This window comes from Schistocerca cancellata, chromosome 5, assembly GCF_023864275.1.
Source record: "Schistocerca cancellata isolate TAMUIC-IGC-003103 chromosome 5, iqSchCanc2.1, whole genome shotgun sequence".
Taxonomy (NCBI): Eukaryota; Metazoa; Arthropoda; class Insecta; order Orthoptera; family Acrididae; genus Schistocerca; species Schistocerca cancellata.
The window spans coordinates 147352594-147377246 of record NC_064630.1 but is presented as its reverse complement, the minus strand read 5'-3'; the positions used below and the strand labels follow the sequence as shown (position 1 = coordinate 147377246).

At 36.3% G+C, this 24653-nt stretch overlaps 1 protein-coding gene across 1 annotated transcript in view; it reads right to left on the bottom strand.

Moving 5' to 3' along the window:
- LOC126188407 (hamartin) overlaps positions 1-24653 on the bottom strand; it is a 281221-nt gene that overhangs the window by 152582 nt on the left and 103986 nt on the right. The window contains exons 8-9 of the mRNA XM_049930009.1: positions 19814-19938; positions 3290-3444 (exon numbers count right to left, since the gene is read on the bottom strand). Coding sequence (XP_049785966.1) covers positions 3290-3444; positions 19814-19938 — 280 coding nt within the window. The remainder of the gene's footprint in view (positions 1-3289; positions 3445-19813; positions 19939-24653) is intronic.

The following is a 24653-nucleotide window of genomic DNA, read 5'->3' as shown; positions in this document are numbered from 1 at the left end:
TTCCACATGCTATGTGGTTAGTGGCAGTATCCTACCAAACTTGCATCAAGCTGTGACAAAAAAGCAGCCAAGAAAATTAAAAATATCAGTTAGTGTAGGAATCTCCAACAGAAGAGAAAGATGTGGCTTGAAAACTAACAAAAATATATTCCATTGAAATCATTTACGGCTACACACAAATGTGCTCACATTCTGATGAGATAGAAGACCATTAGGAAGATTTGCGCAAATGAAAACAAATCCCACTACAGGAAGATGTGAGAATTTTTTTCTAGAAATAGACCTGATAGCAGAAATGACATAACTCATTAACAAATGACCATAAAACATGACTGTCCTTAACACACTCTTGTAGAAGAAAATAATCAGAAAATGAGCTTGCCAAAAACAAAAAGTGAATCTGACTATAATTTATCAAACAATAAAGAAATTTCGTATGAAGTGACTACCAAATCACTTCACAATTCCAATATAAAAATAGATTGTTGGTATTGGTCTTCAGTACGGAAACCAGTTCGGCGCCAGTCTCTCCACTACTCTATGTTATGCAAGCCCTTTCATCTCTGTGTAACTATTGTAAGCAACAGCCATTTGAACCTACTTACTGTATCCAAACCTTGGTCTCTTCCATAATTTTTAACCCCCCCGCCCCACACACAAACACACCTACATACACACATTCCCCTCCAACCCCAAATTGGTAATTCCTTTTGGTCTCAGGATATGTCATATCAATCAGTCCCTTCTTTTGGTCAGGTTGTGCAATAAATTCTTTCCTCTCCAATTCAGTACCTGCTCATTGTTTATCTGATATATCCATCTGGTTCTATAACACCACATTTCAAAAGTTTCTATTGTCTTACTGACTGAAATGTTTATTGTTCACATTTCACTTACATGCAAGGCTACACTCCACTTAATGATCTTCAGAAAGGCGTCCCAACACAAATTTATCTGTACTACTACATAAACACGAGAAACTGCTACCAAAAATCTCAAAAAGTTCAGTCTATTTACTGCAAATTCTTATGTGTTACTCTGATAAATATTCAGATGGCACAGGCTACAAGATTTTTTAAGCAACAATGTACAAGTTTTCTGTTAAAACTGACTGCAAGAAAGAAAATTATGTGCTGTTAAAACAAGCAGTTTTTCTTTCTTTCTCTCAGTCTGTTTTAACTGCAAACGAAGGCATTTAAACCATTAGATAAATTGTATCTCCCATATAGTGACAATAGATAGATTCATACCGTATAAGTTAATAAGAGATGGGACTGATCCACCATGGTACATATCAGAACACGGTTGGGGGGGGGGGGGGGGGGGCATGCCAAATTCAGAAGAACGCAAAATCCCCAAGACTGGCTAAGTTTCACAGAAGCTCAAAATTTAGTGCGAACGTCAATGTGAGATGCTTTTAATAGGTTCCCCAATGAAACACTGTCAAAATATGGTAGAAAACCCAAAGAGATTCTGGTCGTATGTAAAGTACACCAGTGGCAAAGAACAGTCAATACCATCACTGCACAACAGCGATGGAAATGTTATCAATGATGGTGTCACTAAAGCGGAGTCACTAAATACAGTTTTCCATAATTTCTTCACGAAAGAAGACAAAGTAAATATTCCAGAATTCGAAACCAGAACAGCTGTTTAGTATGAGTGACATGAAAGTAGATATCTTAGGTGTTGCGAAACAACTCAAATCACTTAAGAAAGGCAAGTCTTCCGGTCTAGATGGTATACCAACCAGGTTCCTTTCAGAGTATACAGACACAATAGCGCCTTTCTTAGCAATCATACACAACTGCTCACTTGACGAAAGGTCTGTTCCTAAAGACTGGAAAGTAGTACAGGTTACACCAACATTCAAGAAAGGAAATAGGAGAAACCCATTAACTTACAGACCCATATCACTGACCTCAATTTGCAGTAGGATTTTGGAGCATATACTGCACTCAAACATTATGAATTACCTTGAAGAAAATTACTTATTGATACATAATCAACATGGATTCATGAAATATCTTTCTTGTGCAACACAGCTAGCTCTTTATTTCCATGAAGTAATGTGTGCTGTTGACAAAGGATCTCAGATTGATTCCATATTCCTAGACTTCCAGAAGGCTTTTGATACCGTTCCTCACAAGCGACTATTAATCAAATTGCATGCATATGGAATATCATCTCGGTTGTGTGACTGGATTCATGATTTCCTCTCAGAGAGGTCACAGTTTGCAGTGATAGACAGTAAATTATCAAATAGAACAGAAGTGATATCTGGCACGGTAGTGTCACAGGCCCTCTGCTGTTCCTGATTTACATAAATGATCTAAGTGACAATCTGAGCAACTCCCTTAGATCATTTGCAGATGATGCTGTAATTTACCATAATCAGACAATCAATTCAATTACAAAATGATCTAGAGAGAACTTCTGTATGGTGCGAAAAGTGGCAATTGGCACTAAACAAAGAAAAATATGTGGCATTTTATTGAAACATGTATAGCATATTTTACACCAAATTTACTACTAGATGGACCTATGATTACAAAGTGCAAATCCTGAACAGAATATTAAATTCTGTAAGACTGTCACTAAGTTCAGTTATGGAACAAGCAGATATGCTACAAGAAGAAGATATTAATGACCTCAAGGAATCAGAATCAGTACTACAACTGTACTATTGTCACATTTCATCACCTTCAAGGAAGTTGGGCTCCAAGACAGCATTTCATAATGAACACTACCATAGAATTGATAATTTCACCAGAGGCCGCAGATATCTTCTCAACCATTGCCATTTCTGTATTATAATTCTGGTGAACTATTAAATGTGTACTCTGAATTCACACACAGATACTATGCTGTTGGGGGTTGCTGAACCGATATAATTATAATAACTTAATACAGTACCTAAAGCTTTCCAGTCACTTCCAGTCTTAGTACACAGGCATCTCTTTAATACTACTAGCATTGCGAACACATACTTAACATTTTAGCAACAGTTAACAAGTTAGTAAAATAATTTAAAACATATACTTAATACTTCGAGAACTTAATTTCTTATGTCACTCCTGCTTTCATAGACGTTGAGGCAACACAGTTTTCTGGCAGCTAAGAGTGGCAGTAACCAGAAAGCAGTTATTACAAGTCAGGTTTATTTGACTATCAGTTCAGCACCTCTAGTCAACCACATTGAGTGTCAATTTAGAATACATAAATGTTATTGACACAAGAAACAAATCAACAAAGATATAAGATCGGCCACTCTTGCATCAACATTCACCTGTGAGTTTGGGGTTTGTGGTATGGATGCCGGAGCTGACTCTTGAGGTGGTGGTGTGGATAATCCAAAGCAAGCACTTGGACTCCAGAACTCATTTTCTGTAGGTGGGTGCCGAACACTCAGAGGAGTAAATGCTGACTTCAGCAAGGTACTATCTGTAAAAAACAAAGTAGTCTCAAAATGTTCTGAACGAATATCCATCATATTACAAAATTCCATCTTTGATATGACATTATTCTTAAGTAATCCTTACAGAAACACTTAACAGTCCTAGTATAGTAAAATTCAGTTGTTTGTGATAATTAAATATCAAGCTCACAGACTTCCAATTTTCTGATATATGTAAATGCCATATACACATCATTAATTATAAAGTAATAATTACAAAGACCCTTGGTAGTGAACACTACAGCCTAAAGTAATCTTTACAAAGATTTTGAGGTGTTTAGCATACCATAGTATAGTATAGTATATGGATCTACGTATATCCAACAACTTGCCACAGTATATGAACTGTCACAAGTAATATCACGTAATTTAAGACTAAATTTAAGAACTTTGCCTAGATCAGATCCTCTTATTCCAATGGGCAGTAGCTTTATAGGTATCCTTAGAAACAATACCAGAATTTCCCTACAGATGGTGCTATCTGTCAGTACAAGGGCCCATGAGACCACGTCTGCAGCACCATCTGCTTCCTGTAACGGCTGATAAAATATCAGCGAACATGCTCTTGGGAAAACACAGTGTTTTGAGTGGTTCAAAAAATCCATAAGTGTGATTTTGACATAAGAAACAATGAGCGCGGGAAACCACTAAAAAAGTTTGAAGACAACGAATTGCAGGCCTTATTGAATGAAGATGATACTTTTATTTATTATGAGAAAAAGGGACTGCAAACAGCAGGCATAGAATACTCACGAATACCTTGCAAGCATATATTATACAACAAATCAAAGTAAAAAGACATGACTCAGTGTCATTTACATCACTTAACAAGCGAGCACTACCACAGTGAAACGAACTAGGATCTCAAATCCAACTTAACTAAGGGAAGTCTTCCAAATTCGCAGCCAACAACATCATACTATTTCCCTTGTAGTTTAAGGCATCAGCCAAGACTGATACAACACTAAAGTTTAAGCCCGTTAATAAAATAACATACTTGTGCACCAAAGGATTGGGGGGGGGGGGGGGGGGGGGTTGCGACGATTGATTGTGCACGAGAAAAAGTTTACGAACTGGAATCAAAGTACTCATGGAGTGAACAATACTACTCAAAACATGGCAAGTAATGGAGGATGCCAAGGCAATGAATGAAAGTGTTGGTACAAGTCTAAATCTGTAAAGAATCTTAAGCCACTAATGTCCCACAACAGTAGCCTCTAAACCCAAAACTTATAACTAATGTCAGAGCTCCATAAACAACAAAAATGCATATCAGGTAAGGTGATCAAAGTATTTCCCATAAGCTGCATGGAAAAGTAAAGGATATCATGTTTGTGTGTTTGGTGGGTTTTGTTTCTTTTTTTTCTTTTTTCCACTACTATTATACTTAGGAAGGTGAAGTTAACATCAGCATACCACATTTTTGCCAGTTACATTTTTAGACCCAAATTGACACATTCACATGATGTTCTTACCAGAAATATGGTTTTGGTGTTGTGAAGTTCTGACTGATGTAGGCCTAACATTAATTTTAAGTTTTGAGTTTATGGGTTACTGTTGTGGGACATAAGTGGCTTGAGACTCTATGCACATTTAGACTTGTACCAACATTTTTTTTTTTCATTGCCTTGGGCTCCTATAATTACTTGCCATGTTTTGAGTAGTATCGTTTACTCCATGAGTACGTTATGATTCCAGTTACTAAACTTTTTTCCATACATAATCGTTGCCACCCCTCTCTCTCCCGGTGCGCAAGTATGTTACTTTATTAGTGGGCTTAAACTTTAGTGTTGTGTCGGTCTTTGCACACTCGCCTATCTTTTAGCCTTATCCATATCCACATTACCTATTGCGATAAAATTTTCTCTGTGTCAGTTCCTATTTAGATAGGTTCATCACTTTACAGATTGGTCATTAGGGTGATGCCTTATACTACCAGGGAAGTAGTATGATGTTGGCTGACAATTTGGAAGACTCCCCTTAGCTAAGTTGGATTTGAGATCCTCGTTTGTTTCACCGTGGTAGTGCCCGCTTGTTAAGTGATACAGAGCACAAACAAGTCATGTCTTTTATCTTTTTACTACGATTTGGTGTGTAACGTATACTCACATGGTATTTGCTTCCGCCTTTTGACGATAGGTGGCGTTAACGGTAAGTAGCAGTTGAAAGAAACAGATTGCAGATGTCAGGCAGTAAGCTTAGACCTCTGTCGCATAACCTCATTCAAACATTAGTCGAATTGTGTCTGCGTCATAAAGTTTTCCTTGATTGAAAATGTCTGTTTATGAACCTAATTCTTGTCATTTGCAGGAGGTGTTACTCTTTTGTTTCAATATGATGAAAACAGCGACCGAGTCTCATTGAATGCTCCCAAGTACGTATGGTAAGGACGTGTCGTGAGTGGTTTCAATGCTTCAAGAAGGGTGATTTTAACATCGTAGACCGGCATAGTGGTGAAAGAGAGAATGTTTTCGAAGATGTAGAATTGGAGACATTGCTGAGTGAAGACTCAGCATCAAACTCAAGAAGAATTGGCACGATTAGTGCGAGTGACACAGCAAGCCATTTCAAAATGTCTCAAGGCTATGGGCATGATTCAAAAAGAAGTAACTTGGATCCCGTGTAAGCTGAAACCAAGAGACATTCAACGGCGTTTGTGAACAGATGTTTCAGAGGCCAAAACGGAAAAGATTTCTGCATCACATTGTGACCAGGGACGAAAAATGGATTCATTACAATAACCCTAAACGCAAAAAATTATGGGGATATACCCAGCCATGCTTCAGCATCGACGGCCACAGCAAATATTCATGGCTCCAAGATCATGCTCTGCATTTGGTGGGACCAGCTTAGCATCGTGTACTATGAGGTGTTAAAACCCAGTGAAACAATCAGAGGTGCTCATTATTGAACGCAATTAATGCGTTTGAGCAGAGCATTAAAAGAAAAACAGCTACAATACAGCAAGAGGCACGATAAAGTGATTTTGCAGCACGACAATGCTCAACCCCACGTTGCAAAAGAGGTCAAAACGTACTTGTAACTGATAAAATGGGAAGTCCTACCCCACCTGCCGTATTCTCCAGACATCACCTGTTTAGATCAATGGCGCATGGCCTGGCTGACCAACACTTCCGATCTCATGAAGAAGTCACAAATTGGATCGATTCGTTGATCGCTTCAAAAGATGAACAATTTTTTCAATGTGGGATTCTTACAATGCCTGAAAGATGGGAGAAAGTAGTGGCCAGCGATGGAAAATACTTTGAATGATACAGGTGTAACCAATTTGTTTCATTTAAGCCTCTAATGTTGAGGAAAAAACGGCGGAAGCAAAGCTGTACACCTTTTAATTAGTTTCTACATACATCTTTCTCTTAATAACTTAGGTTAGCCTCATTTAAAAATAAGTGGCTTCTCTTATGTGTCGTCGTCACAGCACAATATAAATAATGTTGCAGAACACGCAGTATTTCCAAATTAGTTGTTGTATAAACCGAGGTGTCAAAAGTCATGGGATACTCCCTAATGTCATGTCCAATGTTCTTTTGTCCAGCACAGTGCAGCATCCCCATGTTGCATGGCCTCAACAAGCCACTGGAAGCCCCTGGAGAAATACCGAGTCATACTCAATATAGCCATCCATAACTGTGAAATTATCACCAGTGCAGGATTTTGAGCACAAAACACTAGGTCATTTGAAGCTGTGAAATAGTTGGTTCAGGACAGAACTAATGAAGCCTCGGACAAGGGCTGTCATGGTCGGGGACGACGCTTGAACCCTATGCCCGTCCACAATGGTAACGACACTGCTAGCCACACTGAAAATGATTTAAATCCAAATAGAGGTGTTTTGCAGGATATGCTTCCTGTAACCACTCTAGAAGGAAAACAAAGACAGAGGATGAGATGGTCAGATGAAGATAACCGACACCTCATGTTCTGTTATTACCAAGCAACAAACTTAGGAACCAACACAACTGGATACAGATCACAAGTATACACAAAATTTATCATCAGATACCCAGAATTAAAATTTTTAACAGAACAACGACTAGCTGATCAGATCCATGTAATAATCAAAAATAACAGGATACCCCAGTCAGAATCAGAAAACATCAAACAAGTACAACAAATACTGGAACAAAATAATGTGCAATCAGAAGAAGAAGAAGAAGAAGAAGATACAGTAATGGACTCAAACATCCCAGAGCAAACAAAGAACAACACGCATCAATTAAACAATCAGAGGAAAACGAAATCTTAAGACAGCCACCAGAGCAAGCACAAATAGAACATGAAGTGACGCACATGTTAGATATAGAAGAAAAATTTCAGCTGACATATATAGAATACAAAGACACAAATACAGACATTAGACCATTCTTGCATAGACCGCCAAATAACCCACAAGTCGAAACAACAATAACAACTATCAACACAATCATACACAACAAAATAAATGAAAACACAACTATGGAAGAGTTACACTACTGGTTTATATAGGAGCACTCACTACACTAAATATACACACTAGGCAGAGATCAGAACCAACCAACACACAGAAGAAACCCACAAAACCAGCATGGCAACACAGGCTACAGATCAGAATAGAAAAACTGAGAAAAGACATCAGACAGCTAACACAATTTATAAGAAATGAAATATATGACAAAAAACGAAAAAGGTTAGGTAAAATCTCACAACAAGAAGCAATAGAGCAATTAGATGAAAAGAAGCAGAAATTACAAGCATTGGCCTAACGACTTAGAAGATACAAAAAAAGTGAAAATAGAAGGAAACAAAACCAAACATTCAACACAAGCCAAAAGAAATTTTACCAGACAGTAGATAACACACACATTAAAATTAAAATAGAATGGAAAAGATAAAATAGCAAATTTCTGGCTAAAGAATTTCACCTCAACTCATTCACATCTAACTAAATTATTTAACAATACGAATATAATAGAGGGAAACATTCCACGTGGGAGAAATATATCTAAAAACAAAGATTTTGAGACTTAACAAACAAAAGTGCTGCAGGTCGATAGACACACAAACAAACACAAACATACACACAAAATTCAAGCTTTCGCAACAAACGGTTGCATCATCAGGAAAGAGGGAAGGAGAGCAAAAGACGAAAGGATGTGGGTTTTAAGGGAGAGGGTAAGGAGTCATTCCAATCCCGGGAGCGGAAAGACTTACCTCAGAGGGAAAAAAAGGACAGGTATACACTCGCACACACACACACATATCCATCCGCACATACACAGACACAAGCAGACATGCTTGTGTGTCTATCGACCTGCCAGCACTTTTGTTTGGTAAGTCTCAAAATCTTTGTTTTTAGATATAAATTATTTAACAATCACATTGCAGATCCACACACATTCCCTGATACACTTACATATCGAATAACTTATCTAAAACCTACAGATCGAGCAGACACAGCAAACCCAGCAAAATATCGCCCCATAACATGCCTACTAACAATATACAAAATATTAACTTCAGTCATTACACAGAAATTAATGACACATACAACACAGAACAAAATTATGAATGAAGAACAAAAAGGCTGTTGCAAAGGAGCACCGAGGGTGTAAAGAGCAACTGATAATAGATGCAGAGGTGACATATCAAGCTAAAACTAAACAAAGGTCGCTACACTATGCATACATTGATTACCAAAAAGCTTTTGATAGTGTACCCTGTAATGGTACTTTGACTTCCACAAAGTTATAATTTACGATCGCGCACGCAGAAGAGCGCTGCGCCAGCGACCGATTTTATAAATAATTTTGTTCTTTTTTTTTTTACTTTTGCGTGGTTTTTTTTTTTTTAGAACTAAAGGAGGACTCTCTCTCTCTTGTCTTGATACGAAAGACGTATTTTTCGGCGACGTTGAATGTGCTTTTGGTGAAAATTAAAATTACATTTCAAAGTGATGTTGTTTCAATAGCTAATGAGAAGAAGATAATAAAATAAAAAGGTAACACTACAATTGGAGTCCTGGTGACAGGACGTGCAATCTTCGGATTTGATACAAGTGCAGTTAGGATTTGATACAAGTGCAGTTTGGATTTGATACAAGTGCAGTTTGGATTTGATACAAGTGCAGTTTGGATTTGATACAAGTGCAGTTATTATAAATTTTGGCCATCAGAAAATGAATTTGGACTAAGTCTCATTCATTTCAATTGTAATGTTACGTGCATGAAATTTACAACAATATTGTTTTCCCTGTTATTAATTTGTGTTAATTTTCATTTTCATGTTGAGGAAATTAATTTGGTAAAAAAAAAAAAAGGGAAAAGGATAACGTTCCATAAAATAATTTGCACAAACGCGAAAGAAAAATTTGGGATTGAAAACTATGTATTTGACGCTACATTTGCAACATAAGACTGAAAAAAAAAAAAAAATGGTGAGTACAGCAATTTACATTTTTTCCAGTTTCAAGCAGCCATCTGTACATCCTTTATTCCGATCCATTTATTTCGAAATAATTTTTTCAATTTGTAGTTAAAATTGATTTACTACTATTATTGCAAATGATAAGTGAAGAGCATATTCACAGTCATTTATTTGTGAGAGGGAAATTTCAGTGCCAATTTTATAATTCAATTTCTAATTAGAAATCATATAGAAATATCCATTTCCATAAGAGAAATTTCAGATTTCAACATATCGTATTTAAAAAAAATTTTTTTTACCATTGGAAAATTTTATTTGCAATTAATTATGAAAATCGCAAGATGGACGCTAAACGCGTAGAAATTGTTTCCGCGGACGAGTTTAGTGAAAGTGACTCATTGCAAAACATGTCCGACAGTCAAATGAATATTGAACTTAATAGGGAGGATGTTCAAGACATAATTTTACCGGATTGATTAAGACAACAACCCCTATATTTAAACAGATATACAGGCGAATGGAGAGTGAGTACTACGCGACAAAACGTGACATTGACAACGTCAACGTCAGAACCAGACATCAATCAGACACGAAAAAATGACGAAACTAAAACACAGGACTCTGACATGCTCAACCAGATTCTGAAGTTACTTGGTGACCAAAACAGAAAATTTGACACTTTAGACAAAAGATTTAACGCTTTAAACGACAATTTAAAACATGACATTGGGAAATTTGACACTACATTCGATGAACTGACACGGGACATAAAACAAAATTTTGAAAAACAATCGAGACAAATTGCCGACTTGACAGAAACCACCAGTAGTCTTGGAAGGAAATTTACTGACTTATCAGACAAGGTTACGAGACAAGAAAAGGTATTTGTGGAATTCAGTGACGAGACAAAAACTGACTTACAACGATGTAATGAGAAATTGTTAACAGTAGTTTTTGAACAACAGAAAACCAGTACCCAAGTTGACGAATTACGACAGTCACACAATTCCGTAAAAACAAACCAAGAACACTTAGACCTGACGATTACAGACCTTTCAGACAGATTAAATGATGTAACATTGGAGCAGAAATCCTTACAGGAAAAGTTAGAAAAGCTTGAAGACAGAGCAGATGTAGCATCTTTAAAGAATGACACAACTATAGCAGAAAAACTTGTACATGAATGCAAATTATGTGATGATTATTTAGATGAAAAGTTTGAGACAATGACACAGATCATTTTAGATAAGACACTTTTAAAATTTCATAATGTACAGTATTTAACCAATATCGACCTCCGCTCATCATTTTGGCAGGTGAACCTCCATAAAAACAGTCGTAAATACACTGCATTTCTATGTGAGGGACGTAGTTATCAATTTTGTGTTCTACCCTTTGGTCTACGAGTGAGTGCTGGAGTATTTATTGAAGCCTTAGATGCTGTTCTTGGACCACAATTGTTATCGCAAATCACAGTTTATGTTGATGACATTGTCATTGCCACCACTACTTGGGAAGAACATGTAAATCTTTTGAAGCAACTTCTGACTAAATTTTCTGACGCAGGTGTCACTATCAATTTATCAAAGACGAAATTAGGGAGGAGAGAAATCAAATTCCTTGGTCACATCATATCAACTGAAGGCATTTATCCAGACTCAAGAAAAATTGATGCAATAAAGAATTTTCCATCCCCACAGAATCGTAAACAACTCAAAGCCTTTCTTGGTCTATCTTCATTCTTCAGGAAATTTGTACCCTACCACCTTCTTAACAGTCCACATCTTCTATCTTTACTCAAAAGAAATAATATTTGGAAATGGACAGAGTTCTGTCAGACAGATTTTGAAGCGATTAAGGATGCTTTAGTTAATGCACCGTTGTTATGTCATCCTGACATGCCGTCAGACTTTTGCCTAGTAACAGATGCAAGTTCCTATGGGCTCGGAGCATTTTTATTCCAAATTCATGTAGAAGATGAACAAACAGTCATCAAACCTATAAGTTTTGCTAGCCGCACTCTCACTGAATGCGAAAAGTCATATTCAGTGACCGAGCGCGAAACACTTGCCATAGTATGGGCGTTTCGCAAGTTTCGCTACTTTCTATGGGGAAAACGTACTAAGCTTTATACTGATCATCAAGCTCTTTCTTTCCTGCTATCATGCAAGTTATTACATCCACGTCTTGCACGCTGGTGTGCATCACTACAAGAATATGATTTTGATATTATATATATAAAAGGAGAATCCAACATTATAGCCGATGCTCTATCTCGTTTGCCACAAGGCCTACAAGAATTTTCAGATGTGACAGAACAAACATCAGATTTTAAAATTTTACTCATGTGTGACGGTACATTTGCACCTTACTACAAAAACATGTGCAGGAAGTTAGCCATATTGCAGGACAATGATCCCAGGTGGATCCAGATAAAGAATAAATTACGTGCAGGAACAGACCCACATCTTGAAAAATATTACACGTTACACAAGGAAGTATTATTTCACCGACGAAACCCTGAATCACAGCATTGGTGTGTTTGCTTACCTGAAGCTCATGTTGATGATTTTATTTTATTTACACACAGAACTTGGGGACACTATGGTGTAACCAAATGTACAGATAAGATTATACAATATTGCTACTTTCCAAATTTAAGGCGAAGAGTATTGAGTAATATTAGGAAATGCATCATATGTCAAAAAGCCAAATATTCTAATCGCACAAGCATGAATGAATTGCACCCAATCATACCTAAGAGGCCATTACAGCTAATTTCTTTAGATATTGTAGGACCCTATCCACAAGCACATGGAGGAATGAAATACATCCTTGCTGTGTTAGAGGTTTTCACAAAGTATTTAAAATTATATGCTTTACGTTCAGTTTCTACCACTGCTATTACCAGACGTCTATTAACAGATTATTTTGTAAGAATAGGAAAACCTGAAGTTATGATCACGGATAATGCAGCATATTTTACCAGTTTAAAGTGGAAGACATTTATTGAAGAACAGAATGTTAAACATATTTTAATTTCAAGATTTCACGCAGCAGGTAACCCAGTAGAAGGAACATTTCGAGAATTTGGACAGTTTATGAGAACACACACACCAGAGAAGCACACAAAATGGGTAGAATACCTAGCACCATTTGAACAAATAGTGAACAATTTAACTCACATTTCTACTGGATACACACCAACTGAATTAATTAAGGATAAAACAGAAAGAAATGAATGGACAGACCCTCTACCTAAATTTACAGCAACAACAAATCATGTTAGTTTAGAAGAAAAGGTAAGACAAGCTTATACAACATTATGTGACAAAGCTAAGGAAAGAAAGCAGAAATATGACAGAGGTGTCAGGAAAGCACAAACATTTCAAGTTGATGAGTTAGTTTTACTAAGAACACATCCTAAACCCACAAAACTGAAACATTTAAACAGGAAATGGCAGATCTTATACTCTGGACCATACCGAATTGCAAATATTCCACACCCTGGCTGTTATTCATTAGAATATCCATTGACACATAAACCCAGAGGTCTACATCCACACAGGCATTTGAAAAAATACATACAGTAAAATGTTAGCAAATGAGGAGAAGATAATTAATATGATATACAGTTATTATGATCCTACATTTAAGTTATACAGATACTTACAATCTAATGAATGCAGGTAAGTCTAGAAAGCAATGTGAACCATCCAATAGCTAATAAGATATTTGGTTATAAGAGGAGTTGCTATTGAGGCATATACACATTAGAGGAGGCAGAGAACTGAACAGAATTATTTTCTTTAGGAGGCATGTGATAGTAGTAATGTTGATATGAGTGATGTGAGTGACTGAATGAGATGAGTGAATGTAATTTTAGTTTAATAAGAGGATAAATAGTAATATGGAGAGAGGTAAATGGAATATAAGATGAGAAAAGGGTATTATTATTATTGTTGTTGTTGAAGTAAAAAGTAAGTGGTGATGAATAAGAGGAAAATATATATATATATATAATGCTGAGGAATAAGTATATGTTATTTTGTGAAGAATGAATAATGGATAGGTGAGAATGTTATGAGTAATTGAGAATATGTTGAGAGGAGAGAAGCTAGATTTGAACGCTATATCACATGTACTCATGGAATACAGAACGAAAGTAATGGAAAGAATATTATTTATTGAAAGATTGGTATGCCTGAGATAATAACTTACGTGGTGTCTTATATATTCTTATAACTAAAGGTGAAAGTATAGATTTATATGGAAAGAATTATTTACAGCAGCCACTGTTGGAAATATACCAGAAGATTTAAATCTATAACACTTTAACACTAATCTAATGGGAACTTGTAATGAAATTTTTGGAGTTATGTAGGCTTGACGCTTCAGACTGGAAGAATTATTTAAGAGAACATATTTAGGAGTCATCTAATGACATAATTAAAGCTCATCTACTGAACTGAACTGATGCACCATTAAATAGAAAAGAGAATAAGGAGAAAACAAAACGTCAGTCCTCTGTTGCGGCTCATACTCTCATCCCTTCCTTAGAAAAATTTATACATGTTGATGAAATATTTGACATTATATAATTCGTGATTATCTGATAGTATGGAGACACATACACAAATATTTATTTATGAATAGAATTTTACAGGTACCACAAGGTAACTACAGAATGAATATACAGCATGGAACGCAGCAGCAATTATCTAAGAAGATTTATTTATTTATTAAGTAAAACATTTAGTTATATTGCTTGACACTCATGAAAGGAAGGAGATGAACTACACAAACTTTATAGGAACATGATTGACTTGAAAAAAATTATATACATATATATATATATATATATATATATGTGTGTGTGTGTGTGTGTATGTGTGTGTGTGTGTGTGTGTGTGTGTGTGTGTGTGTACACTTACCACACTGATGTACATACTTGTAGGATCCTAAGATATTTAGAGGGGCACCACTCTTAGAAGCGTTGATGGAGGGGTGCCACTCTCAGAAACGGCAATGATGGGGACACCACACTTGGAAGCGGTATTAGGTATAGGAACTGTTACGTTATATTAAGTTAACATGTAATTTTCTTTATCATATTTTATTTTGTGTGGTCCATTGTAGGGGATCACTTTACTGGTATTTGTGAAGTAGTCAGCAACCATCCCATGAACCTATCCTCCTACAGAGGGCTGTCTTGAAGCTTGAAATATGTGTAAATTTTATTCCAGGAGGCAAGATGAATTTTAAGTTGAATATTCTAGCGAGTTGCCACAATTATCTTCAAATGTTGCAAGTGTAACGAAAAAAAAATGAGCTAACAAATAAAATGTATATTTCAATCTAAATGTAATGTAATTCACATGTCAGCACAATGATCTTGAATGTAACGTAAAAAAAAAAAAAGACTATATTTTTCATTTAATTCTGTATATGTACTATATGACAACAATGTATCTCATGTAATGATTAATTGTAAATATTTGTATGTTCATGTACTTATTGTATCGAGAAATGTATTTTAAGGAGATGTTAATGAACTGCAAAGGACTTGTGCATGTAGCACATGATTCATATAAATGGAACTGAAAATGCAAAGAAGAAACCAACGTGATGGAACACTGGTCAAGAAATATTTACGTAGTGTCAATATGCTTTGAAGTGTATGGTGTTGTGGAAGCCGGCAGGTCTTCAGGTTGGTGTAAAAGACAAGCTCATCACCTGTCGTAGGCAGTGAGGTGTTTCCTGTGCCCTCATTGACCATTTATACCCCGGTAGACGCCACCAAAATTCGACTGCTGGAGATCACAATTTCGTGTTGACAGATTGAACAAACTTTGGATTTTCTTCAAGTCACACGTAAGAGATCCAGGCAGTACACACACACTCAGAATCCGATACTACGTTTAAAGACATTGGGGCAATATAATAGAAACATTTATTGTTCGAATTAATTCCATTGTAAACATGAATCATGTGGACTGAATTCAAACGCTGTGCTAAGCAACGATTCTACGCTGCAATTCAAAGACATTAATGTTACGACTCCTAAAGAAGATACACACCAAAAAGACTGTATACAAAGACTGATATGCAAGCGCATTGTGCTCAGAAATATTTTTTGTAATATGTAAATTTATTATTTTCTCATATATGTATGTATCTATGTAAATTTTCTATACTGCCACGCTCGCTTGCGGAGCGTGTCAGTAGAGGAGGCATTGTAATGGTACTTTGACTTCCACAAAGTTATAATTTACGATCGCGCACGCAGAAGAGCGCTGCGCCAGTGACCGATTTTATAAATAATTTTGTTCTTTTTTTTTTTACTTTTGCGTAGTTTTTTTTTTTTTTAAGAACTAAAGGAGGACTCTCTCTCTCTTGTCTTGATACGAAAGACGTATTTTTCGGCAACGTTGAATGTGCTTTTGGTGAAAATTAAAATTACATTTCAAAGTGATGTTGTTTCAATAGCTAATGAGAAGAAGAGATAAAATAAAAGGTAACACTACAACCCCACTCATGGTTACTACAGATATTGGAAATATATAAAGTAGATCCTAAATTGATACAGTTCCTAAACAAAGTAATGAAAAATTGGAAAACCACACTTAATATCCAAACAAATTTAAATAATATCACATCACAGCCAATACAGATTAAGCGTGGAATATATCAAGGAGACTCATTAAGTCCTTTCTGGTTCTGCCTTGCTCTGAACCCACTATCCAACATGCTAAATAATACAAATTATGGATATAATATTACTGAAACATACTAACACAAAATCACACATTTGCTATACATGGATGATCTAAAACTACTGGCAGCAACAAATCAACTCAACCAATTACTAAAGATAACAGAAGTATTCAGCAATGACACAAATATGGCTTTTGGAACAGACAAATGTAAGAAAAATAGCATAGTCAAGGGAAAACACACTAAACAAGAAGATTACATATTGGATAACCACAGCAACTGCATAGAAGCAATGGAAAAAACAGATGCCTATAAATATCTAGGATACAGACAAAAAATAGGAATAGATAATACAAATATTAAAGAAGAACTAAAAGAAAAATATAGACAAAGACTAAGAAAAATATTGAAAACAGAAATGACAGCAAGAAACAAGACAAAAGCTATAAATACTTATGCTATACCAATACTGACCTACTCATTTGGAGTAGTGAAATGGTGTAACACAGACCTAGAAGCACTCAATACACTTACACGATCACAATGCCACAAATATAGAATACATCACATACATTCAGCAACAGAAAGATTCACATTAAGCAGAAAGGAAGGAGGAAGGGGATTTATCGACATAAAAAACCTACATTATGGACAGGTAGACAATTTAAGAAAATTATTTATAGAACGAGCAGAAACTAGCAAAACACACAAAGCAATCACTCATATAAATACATTGGCTACACCACTGCAATTTCATAACCACTTCTTACAACCCTTTAGATCACATAACATCAACAGATACGAAGAAAGTAAACTGGAAAAGAAAAACACTACATGGCAAGCACCCGTATCATCTAACACAGCCACACATCGATCAAGATGCATCCAACACATGACTAAGAAAAGGCGACTGAAGGATTCATGATTGCAATACAGGATCAAACAATAAACACCAGATATTACAGCAAGCATATTATTAAAGATCCCAATACCACAACTGATAAATGCAGACTTTGCAAACAACAAATAGAAACAGTAGATCACATCACAAGCGGACGTGCAATACCAGCAAACACAGAATACACCAAAAGGCATGACAATGTAGCAAAAATAATACACCAACAACTTGCCATACAACATAAACTAATAAAACAACATGTTCCCACATACAAGTATGCACCACAAAATGTACTGAATAATGATGAATACAAATTATACTGGAACACAAACCTGACATCATACTCACCAACAAAAAGAAGAAATTAACACAACTAATCGAAATATCCATACCCAATACAACAAATATACAGAAGGAAAGAAAGGAAAAAAAAGGAGAAAAAATTGAAAAATACATCCAACTGGCTGAGGAAGTCAAAGACATGTGGCATCAGGATAAAGTTGACATTATACCAATTATACCATCAACGACAGGAGTCATACCACACAATATCCACCAGTACATCAACGCAATACAGCTACATCCAAACGTATATTTATAACTACAGAAATCTGTAATTATTGATACATGTTCAATTACCCGAAAGTTCCTAAATGCAATGTAATATATACTGTACAGTTAAAAGGAAGTCACGCTTGATCAAGGTCCGTGTCACTTTCCATTTTTGACCAGACATAACGTCTGAGAAAAGAAAGAAATAATAATAATAATAATAATAATAATAATAATAATGCAACCTCTCAACTATGTCCCATAAATGTTTGATGGGATTCATGTTGCATGATCTGGGTGGCCAAATCTTTTGCTCACATTGTCCCGAATATTCTTCAAGCCAATGTGAACAACTGTGGCCTGGTGACACGGTGCACTGTCATCCATAAAAATTACATCATTGTTTGGGAACACTGAGTCCATAAATGGCTGAAAATGGTCTCCAAGTACCTGAACATAACCATTTCCAGTCAATGATCCCAGTAAACACAGTCCACACCATTATGGAGCCTCCACCAGCTTGCACAGTGCCTTGTTGACAACTTGGGTCATAGGCTTCGTGGGGTCTGCATCAGACTTGAACTCACTATCAGCTCATACGAACTGAAACTGGCACTCATTTGACCAGGCCACAGATTTCCAGTAATCTAGGGTCCAACTGATACAGTCACAAAACCCGGGGAGAAGCTGCAGATGACATCACACTGTTCGCAACGGCACTCATGTAAGCCGTCTGCTGCCATAGCCTGTTATCACCAAATTTTGCCACATTGTCCTACCGGATAAATTCATCCTGTGTCCCACATTGATTTTTACAGTTATTCTGAGTAGTGTTGCTTGTCTGTTAACAATGGCAACTCTATGCAAATGCCACTTCCCTCGGTTGCTAATTGAAGGCCATCGGCAACTGCGTTGTCCAAGGTGGGAGGTGATGCCTGAAATTTGGTATTCTCGGCACACTCTTGACACTGTGAATCTCTGAATACTGAATTCCCTAACGATTAACAACCCAGAACATCTCATGCGTCTAGCTACAACTCCCATTCCATGTTCAAAATCTTAATTCCTGTCGTGACGCCAAAATAATGTCAGAAGCCTTGTCACATCCATCACCTGAGTACCAATGACAGCTCTGCCAATGCTCTGCCTTTTTATACCTCGTGTATTCAATACTACAGCCATCTGTATAGATGCATATCACTATCCCATCACTTGTCACCTCAGTGTAAGCAATGTTGCAAATTCAAATGCAACTACTGTCAATTTATGCCAATGTAACTACACATGGCACCTCCTGATGTGATATCTAAAGATGTTGAAATTTCCTAAGGTAAACATGGTAAACCCCTAAATGTTTTTATTGAAAGGACGGGCACAATGTGTACTTATAATGAGACTCATGAGGTGTGATGAAGATAGACAGTTGTATGTTATGGATAAATATCAACTTCAAAAATACTAAATTAATTACTTGCTGAAAATTCTGTCTTCACATATATTTTGCTCAACCTTTGCTCTCATATTCCAGGAGCATGCCTCTCCATTACTGTCAGTCAGTTTCATTTCTGTCAAAACTAGGAAATTGTTTGATCTGAATGACTTTCATTAATATAAAGAAATCTACATTTAGCATTTAACAGACAGATGCAATGAGATCACATCATCTTCACTGTAACCGAGGCACTTAACTACTAAACTTTAAGTGTTTACCAGATTTTAATACATCCATATACATAAATAGCTGTGGGTCAGAAGCATCTTGTCACCTGCATGTTCTGCACTACCACGAGAACGGAAAGATGATGACAATGAATCCCAGTTTCGCTCTTGTGGATCAATACCAAATTTCGCACATTCCATTATTACATCATGGTCTTCCATATTTTTCCACCTGTAAACAATAAAAACTTTCAAAAAATAGCAAAACTTATCGATGTCATATATCCATAAATGGTCAACACAAAATACTCCATGTTTGTTTTCCCACTGTTAACTATTTTAGTGCAGTGTGTCACAGACTTGCTTATCAAAAAGAAGTAATTATACATACTTAACAACTGGGCACCAGATACTTAAGAAATGAACCAAATAATATAACCTTGTTAAAACAACTGAAAACAATCAGTAAATCCTACTGTCTCAGGTCACACACACAATATAATGCCACAGGAGTATTTTATTATTATATATGTCTGTGGCAGAAATGTGAGGGATGCAGGTCGTCGTCATCTAATTCTTCTTCTTCTTCTTCTTCTTCTTCTTCTTCTTCAGTCCAAAGACTGGTTCGATGCAGCTCTCCGAGCTAGTCTATTCTGCGCAACCCTTGTCATTTCCAAATAACTACTGCAACCTACATCCTTCTGATTCTGCTAACTATACTTATATCTTGGTCTCACTATAATTTTTGCACTCCACACTTCTCTCCAATACTAAGCTGGTGTTCCGTATGTCTCAGAATGTTCCTTCTTTTAGTCAAGTTCTGTCAAAAATATTTTCTCTCTCCAATTCTACTTAGTACCGCAACAAAGATAACAAGTCAGTCGTCAGATGCACGAGGACCTTTTATTTGAAGAACTTTACTGGTTTAAAAACAGTTTAAATTGTCACCTTCAGAAGTGAAATAGGCTCAAATTATTAGTAAGCCAATTGCAAAATAAAAATCAGGCGGTGGTGTCCTTTGCTACAGACTCTATAAAACAGAGCAACATCACAAAAACATATGATATGTGCAATGTGTAGTAAACAGTTAACTGTCAAATCTCAGATCGTATGTAGTATGCGCAACGAAAGTCAATCAACATCCTGATCAATATGTTAGTTGACTTCCATCACACACAATAATGTATAATGTGAGATTTTACAGTTAACTGTTTGCTACCCATCTAACACATCATATATTCTTAGTGACGTCACTCTGTTTAACTGATTCTGAAGCAAAGGACACTACTGCCTGATTCTTATTTTGAGGTTGGCTTATCAATAATCTGAGCCTATTTCACTTCTGAAGATAACAGTTTAAACTGTGGAAACCAGTAAAGTAAACCAAATAAAAATTTATTGTGCAGCTGACAACTGACTTCTTATCTTTGTTGAAATATTTTGCTACTGTTGAATTACAGCTATGAACAAAATCTATTCAGTACCTGCTCATTAGTTACATGATCTACCCATCTACTCTTCAGCACCCTTCTGTAGCACCACATTTCGAAAGCTTCTATTCTCTTTTTGTCTAAACTATTATCATCCACATTTCATTTCACTTCCATACGTGGCTAAACTCCAGACAAATACCTTCAGAAAAGGCTACGTAGCACATAAGCCAATATTTGATGTTCAAGTTATCTTCTTCAGAAATGCTTTCCTTTCCATTGTCAGTCTAAAATTTATATCCTCTCTACTTTGGCTATCATCAGCAGGCATAAGGATTCAAAAGGATCATTATCTATGCTATTTCCACACCATAGATTTATTCTTTAACTGAATGATGTCTATCAGTCCAGCTGTACTCTGTTTTGTGTTCTGGATAGCTGCTACTTGCCATAAAGATGACATGTTAACTTGCAGACAGGCACAATGGAGAGGCACTTACACAAAGCTTTTGGCCCCAGCCTTTGTTAGAACAAGAAACAGAAACACACACCATTCATTTACAGAAGCAAGTACACCACATGCACACATGACCACCAACAACAGTAGCTTGGGCCAGAATTCTCACCCGAACTGCCAAAGTTGGGGGTCATGTTTGTGTGAGGTGTGCTTGCTTGTGTGAATGAATAGTGTATTTCTCTTTCTTATTCTGACAAAGTCTGTGGCAAAAAGCTTTGATGTGTAAGAGTTTAATTGTGCCTGTCTGCAACGTGTAATCTTTAAAGTTAACCCTTTGAATGTCAGGGTGCTGATTCGTTGGTACTCTGCTTCGTCTTGTTTGGCTTACAGAATCGGGTGCTATAAGGTGTTGGCATGCTGATTACAAATGCTCTTTGCCTCGAGATACGTGTAGGTCGATAGCTATCGACAACTGAGCATCATTTTGGTGAAATATTAGTGTTCGTGTGTTTATTGATGTCATGTTTCGCTGTACATGTTTACATTCTGTTTACATGCATTCTACGTTGTTCTTTCTGCACAGTACTGTTACTTATCATTGTTTATGCGTGTTTTTCTTCACGTTAAGAGTTTACAGTTTGTTTATTTTCTCTGCTTTTTGTGAAAAATGCAACCTACACCAGGCCACAGCAGAGGATTTACCGACGAAGAAACTTGTGAACTTTTAGAATGTACTAGTCATACAGAGTGTTTTAACGAAAGTAGCAACAGTTCAGAAAGTGACAGTGATGTACTTGACGATATTGTGAACGAAAGTGAAGACGAAATGGAAGATGTACAGTACACTGAAGTAATTGCACCTGAAACACTATAGTCATTACCACATCCATTTCAAGAGCTGCCAGAACCAAAAGATATGCCGCCAACAGGATCTCCTGTGATAGAATATTTCAATCTGTTATTTACTACAACACTGCTGCAACTTATTGCAACTGAAACAAATCACTCCGCTAAACAGTTTATAACTAAACATGCTATATTGTCCAAACTGTATAAGAAATGGAAGAATGTGACAAGTACTGAAGTAAGAGGTTTTATTGCTTGCTTACTAAATATGGGACTCAATAAAAGGCCCACAATGCTCTCATACTGAAGCACAAAACCATCACAGGCATTTCCATGGTTTGGTAAAATGTTTTCTGCCCACCAATTTAGGCATCTTATGAAATCCTTTCATCCTGTGGATAGTGAGAAACATCCAGCACCAGGCCATCCTGATTATGATCCATGTATCAGGTACCAGCCATTGATAGATCATGCTAATAATATATTTAGACATCATTACACACCTCATGAACAACTTAGTATTGATGAGAGTCTAGTTGGCACTAAATGTCACACTTCCCTATTACAGTATTTGCCAAACAAACACCACCACCAATGGGGAATCAAATTCTGGATGCTGTGTGACTCTATAATGCACTATTGTCTTGGGTTTTATACTTTCAGAAGAGCCAAAAGCCAAGAAGATAAGGCTGAGATTGCAAGACATGGCTTAGGTTACTGTGTTGTCCAGAAGTTACTGCGTTTGGGCAATTATTGAACAAGGGATATCATATCTTTGTGGACAACTTTTTCATGTCAGTACCATTTGCAAAAGGTCTTTATAAGTTAGGTACATACATTACTGGCACTGTAAGAAAAAACAGGAAATATTTGCCAGAGCAATTTAGAAAGAAATTTGGAATTGGGAAAAAGATGTATTGTAAGTCAGGTCCGGTACTAGCATGTGCGTACCGAGAGAAAAAATCCCAGTGTACCCCTGTTCTCTTATTGTCAAGTTAAGTTGGTGCTGGCGACATTGAAGTCCAAAATAAAAAAAGTATAAAAGCCAGAAATAATACACCAGTACAACCAGTATATGGGTGGAATAGAAACATCCGACATGGTGCTGTATGCGTATTTGGATGAGAGGCGAACTCTTCATCATTGGAAGAAGGTAGCTTTAAACATAATGTCAAGAATGGTGATGAACTCTTACATATTATACAAAGAGCATAATAAAGGAAGGAAAGTTGTTTCCAGATATGTATATACTATAATGATACTTGAAGCCTTGTCAGATGAATGGCTGTAAGAAAAAAATGCAACTGATGATCCTCGTGGTTCTCTGGGTTTGAGAAAACTTCCAGAGAAGAAAAAGTCAAGATGCTGTTTGTGTACTAGTGAGGGAAGGAAAAGAAGGTCAAGAACTGTTTGTAATAGATGTAATAAGGGGTTGCATGGTGAATGTTTTCCTAAACACAAATGCTAAGTCATACTGTAGACATGAAAATTCTGTAATGTTCTCTTTAAATAAATAATTATTATCTTTCTAAATAATAACACAAATTTCATATCCCTCATGTCATTTTACTCAGAAATGTGTGCAGATTCTATGGACTGTAGTTAGCCTTCTTAAATTGAAGCACATTGTTGGATATATGGAATCAAAGTCAAATTTATAATATTTAAAAAAATATATTTTATATGGACTGTCACAATCAAATTCATTTGAAACATTATGATAATCTGTGTAAGCCATAATATTCTACATACTTTTATTAATAAGTAGTAATTTTTTCATATTTTTAAAGTGAATACTGTGTGATATATGGCAATTTAAATAGAATGTAGCATAACGGTATAAATACGCATGACATTTTTAGCACACACCACTTCAAATCAGCTGACTGCAAATGGGTTAAGTTGCAATATATCTTTTCCTATATCGTTGATATCCCTACCTGCAGTTTCCATTGTTAAATTAAGTAGAAATTCATTTGATGTCCTCAACATTTACAACCTACAAGATACAGTAAAAGCTCTACCAAATGGAAAGCAAAGAGGAAAGGGATAAAAGGACAGGATCTATGATAGAGGTTCACGATAAATTCAGAGAATAAGGTTAATAGTAACACTAAAACCCGTCGGGTTAGGTGAGAGTGTTGTGGTCAGCCTGGATGTTGTTTTTAGGCGGTTTTCCATATCCCACTAGGTGAATACTGGGCTGGTCCCCAT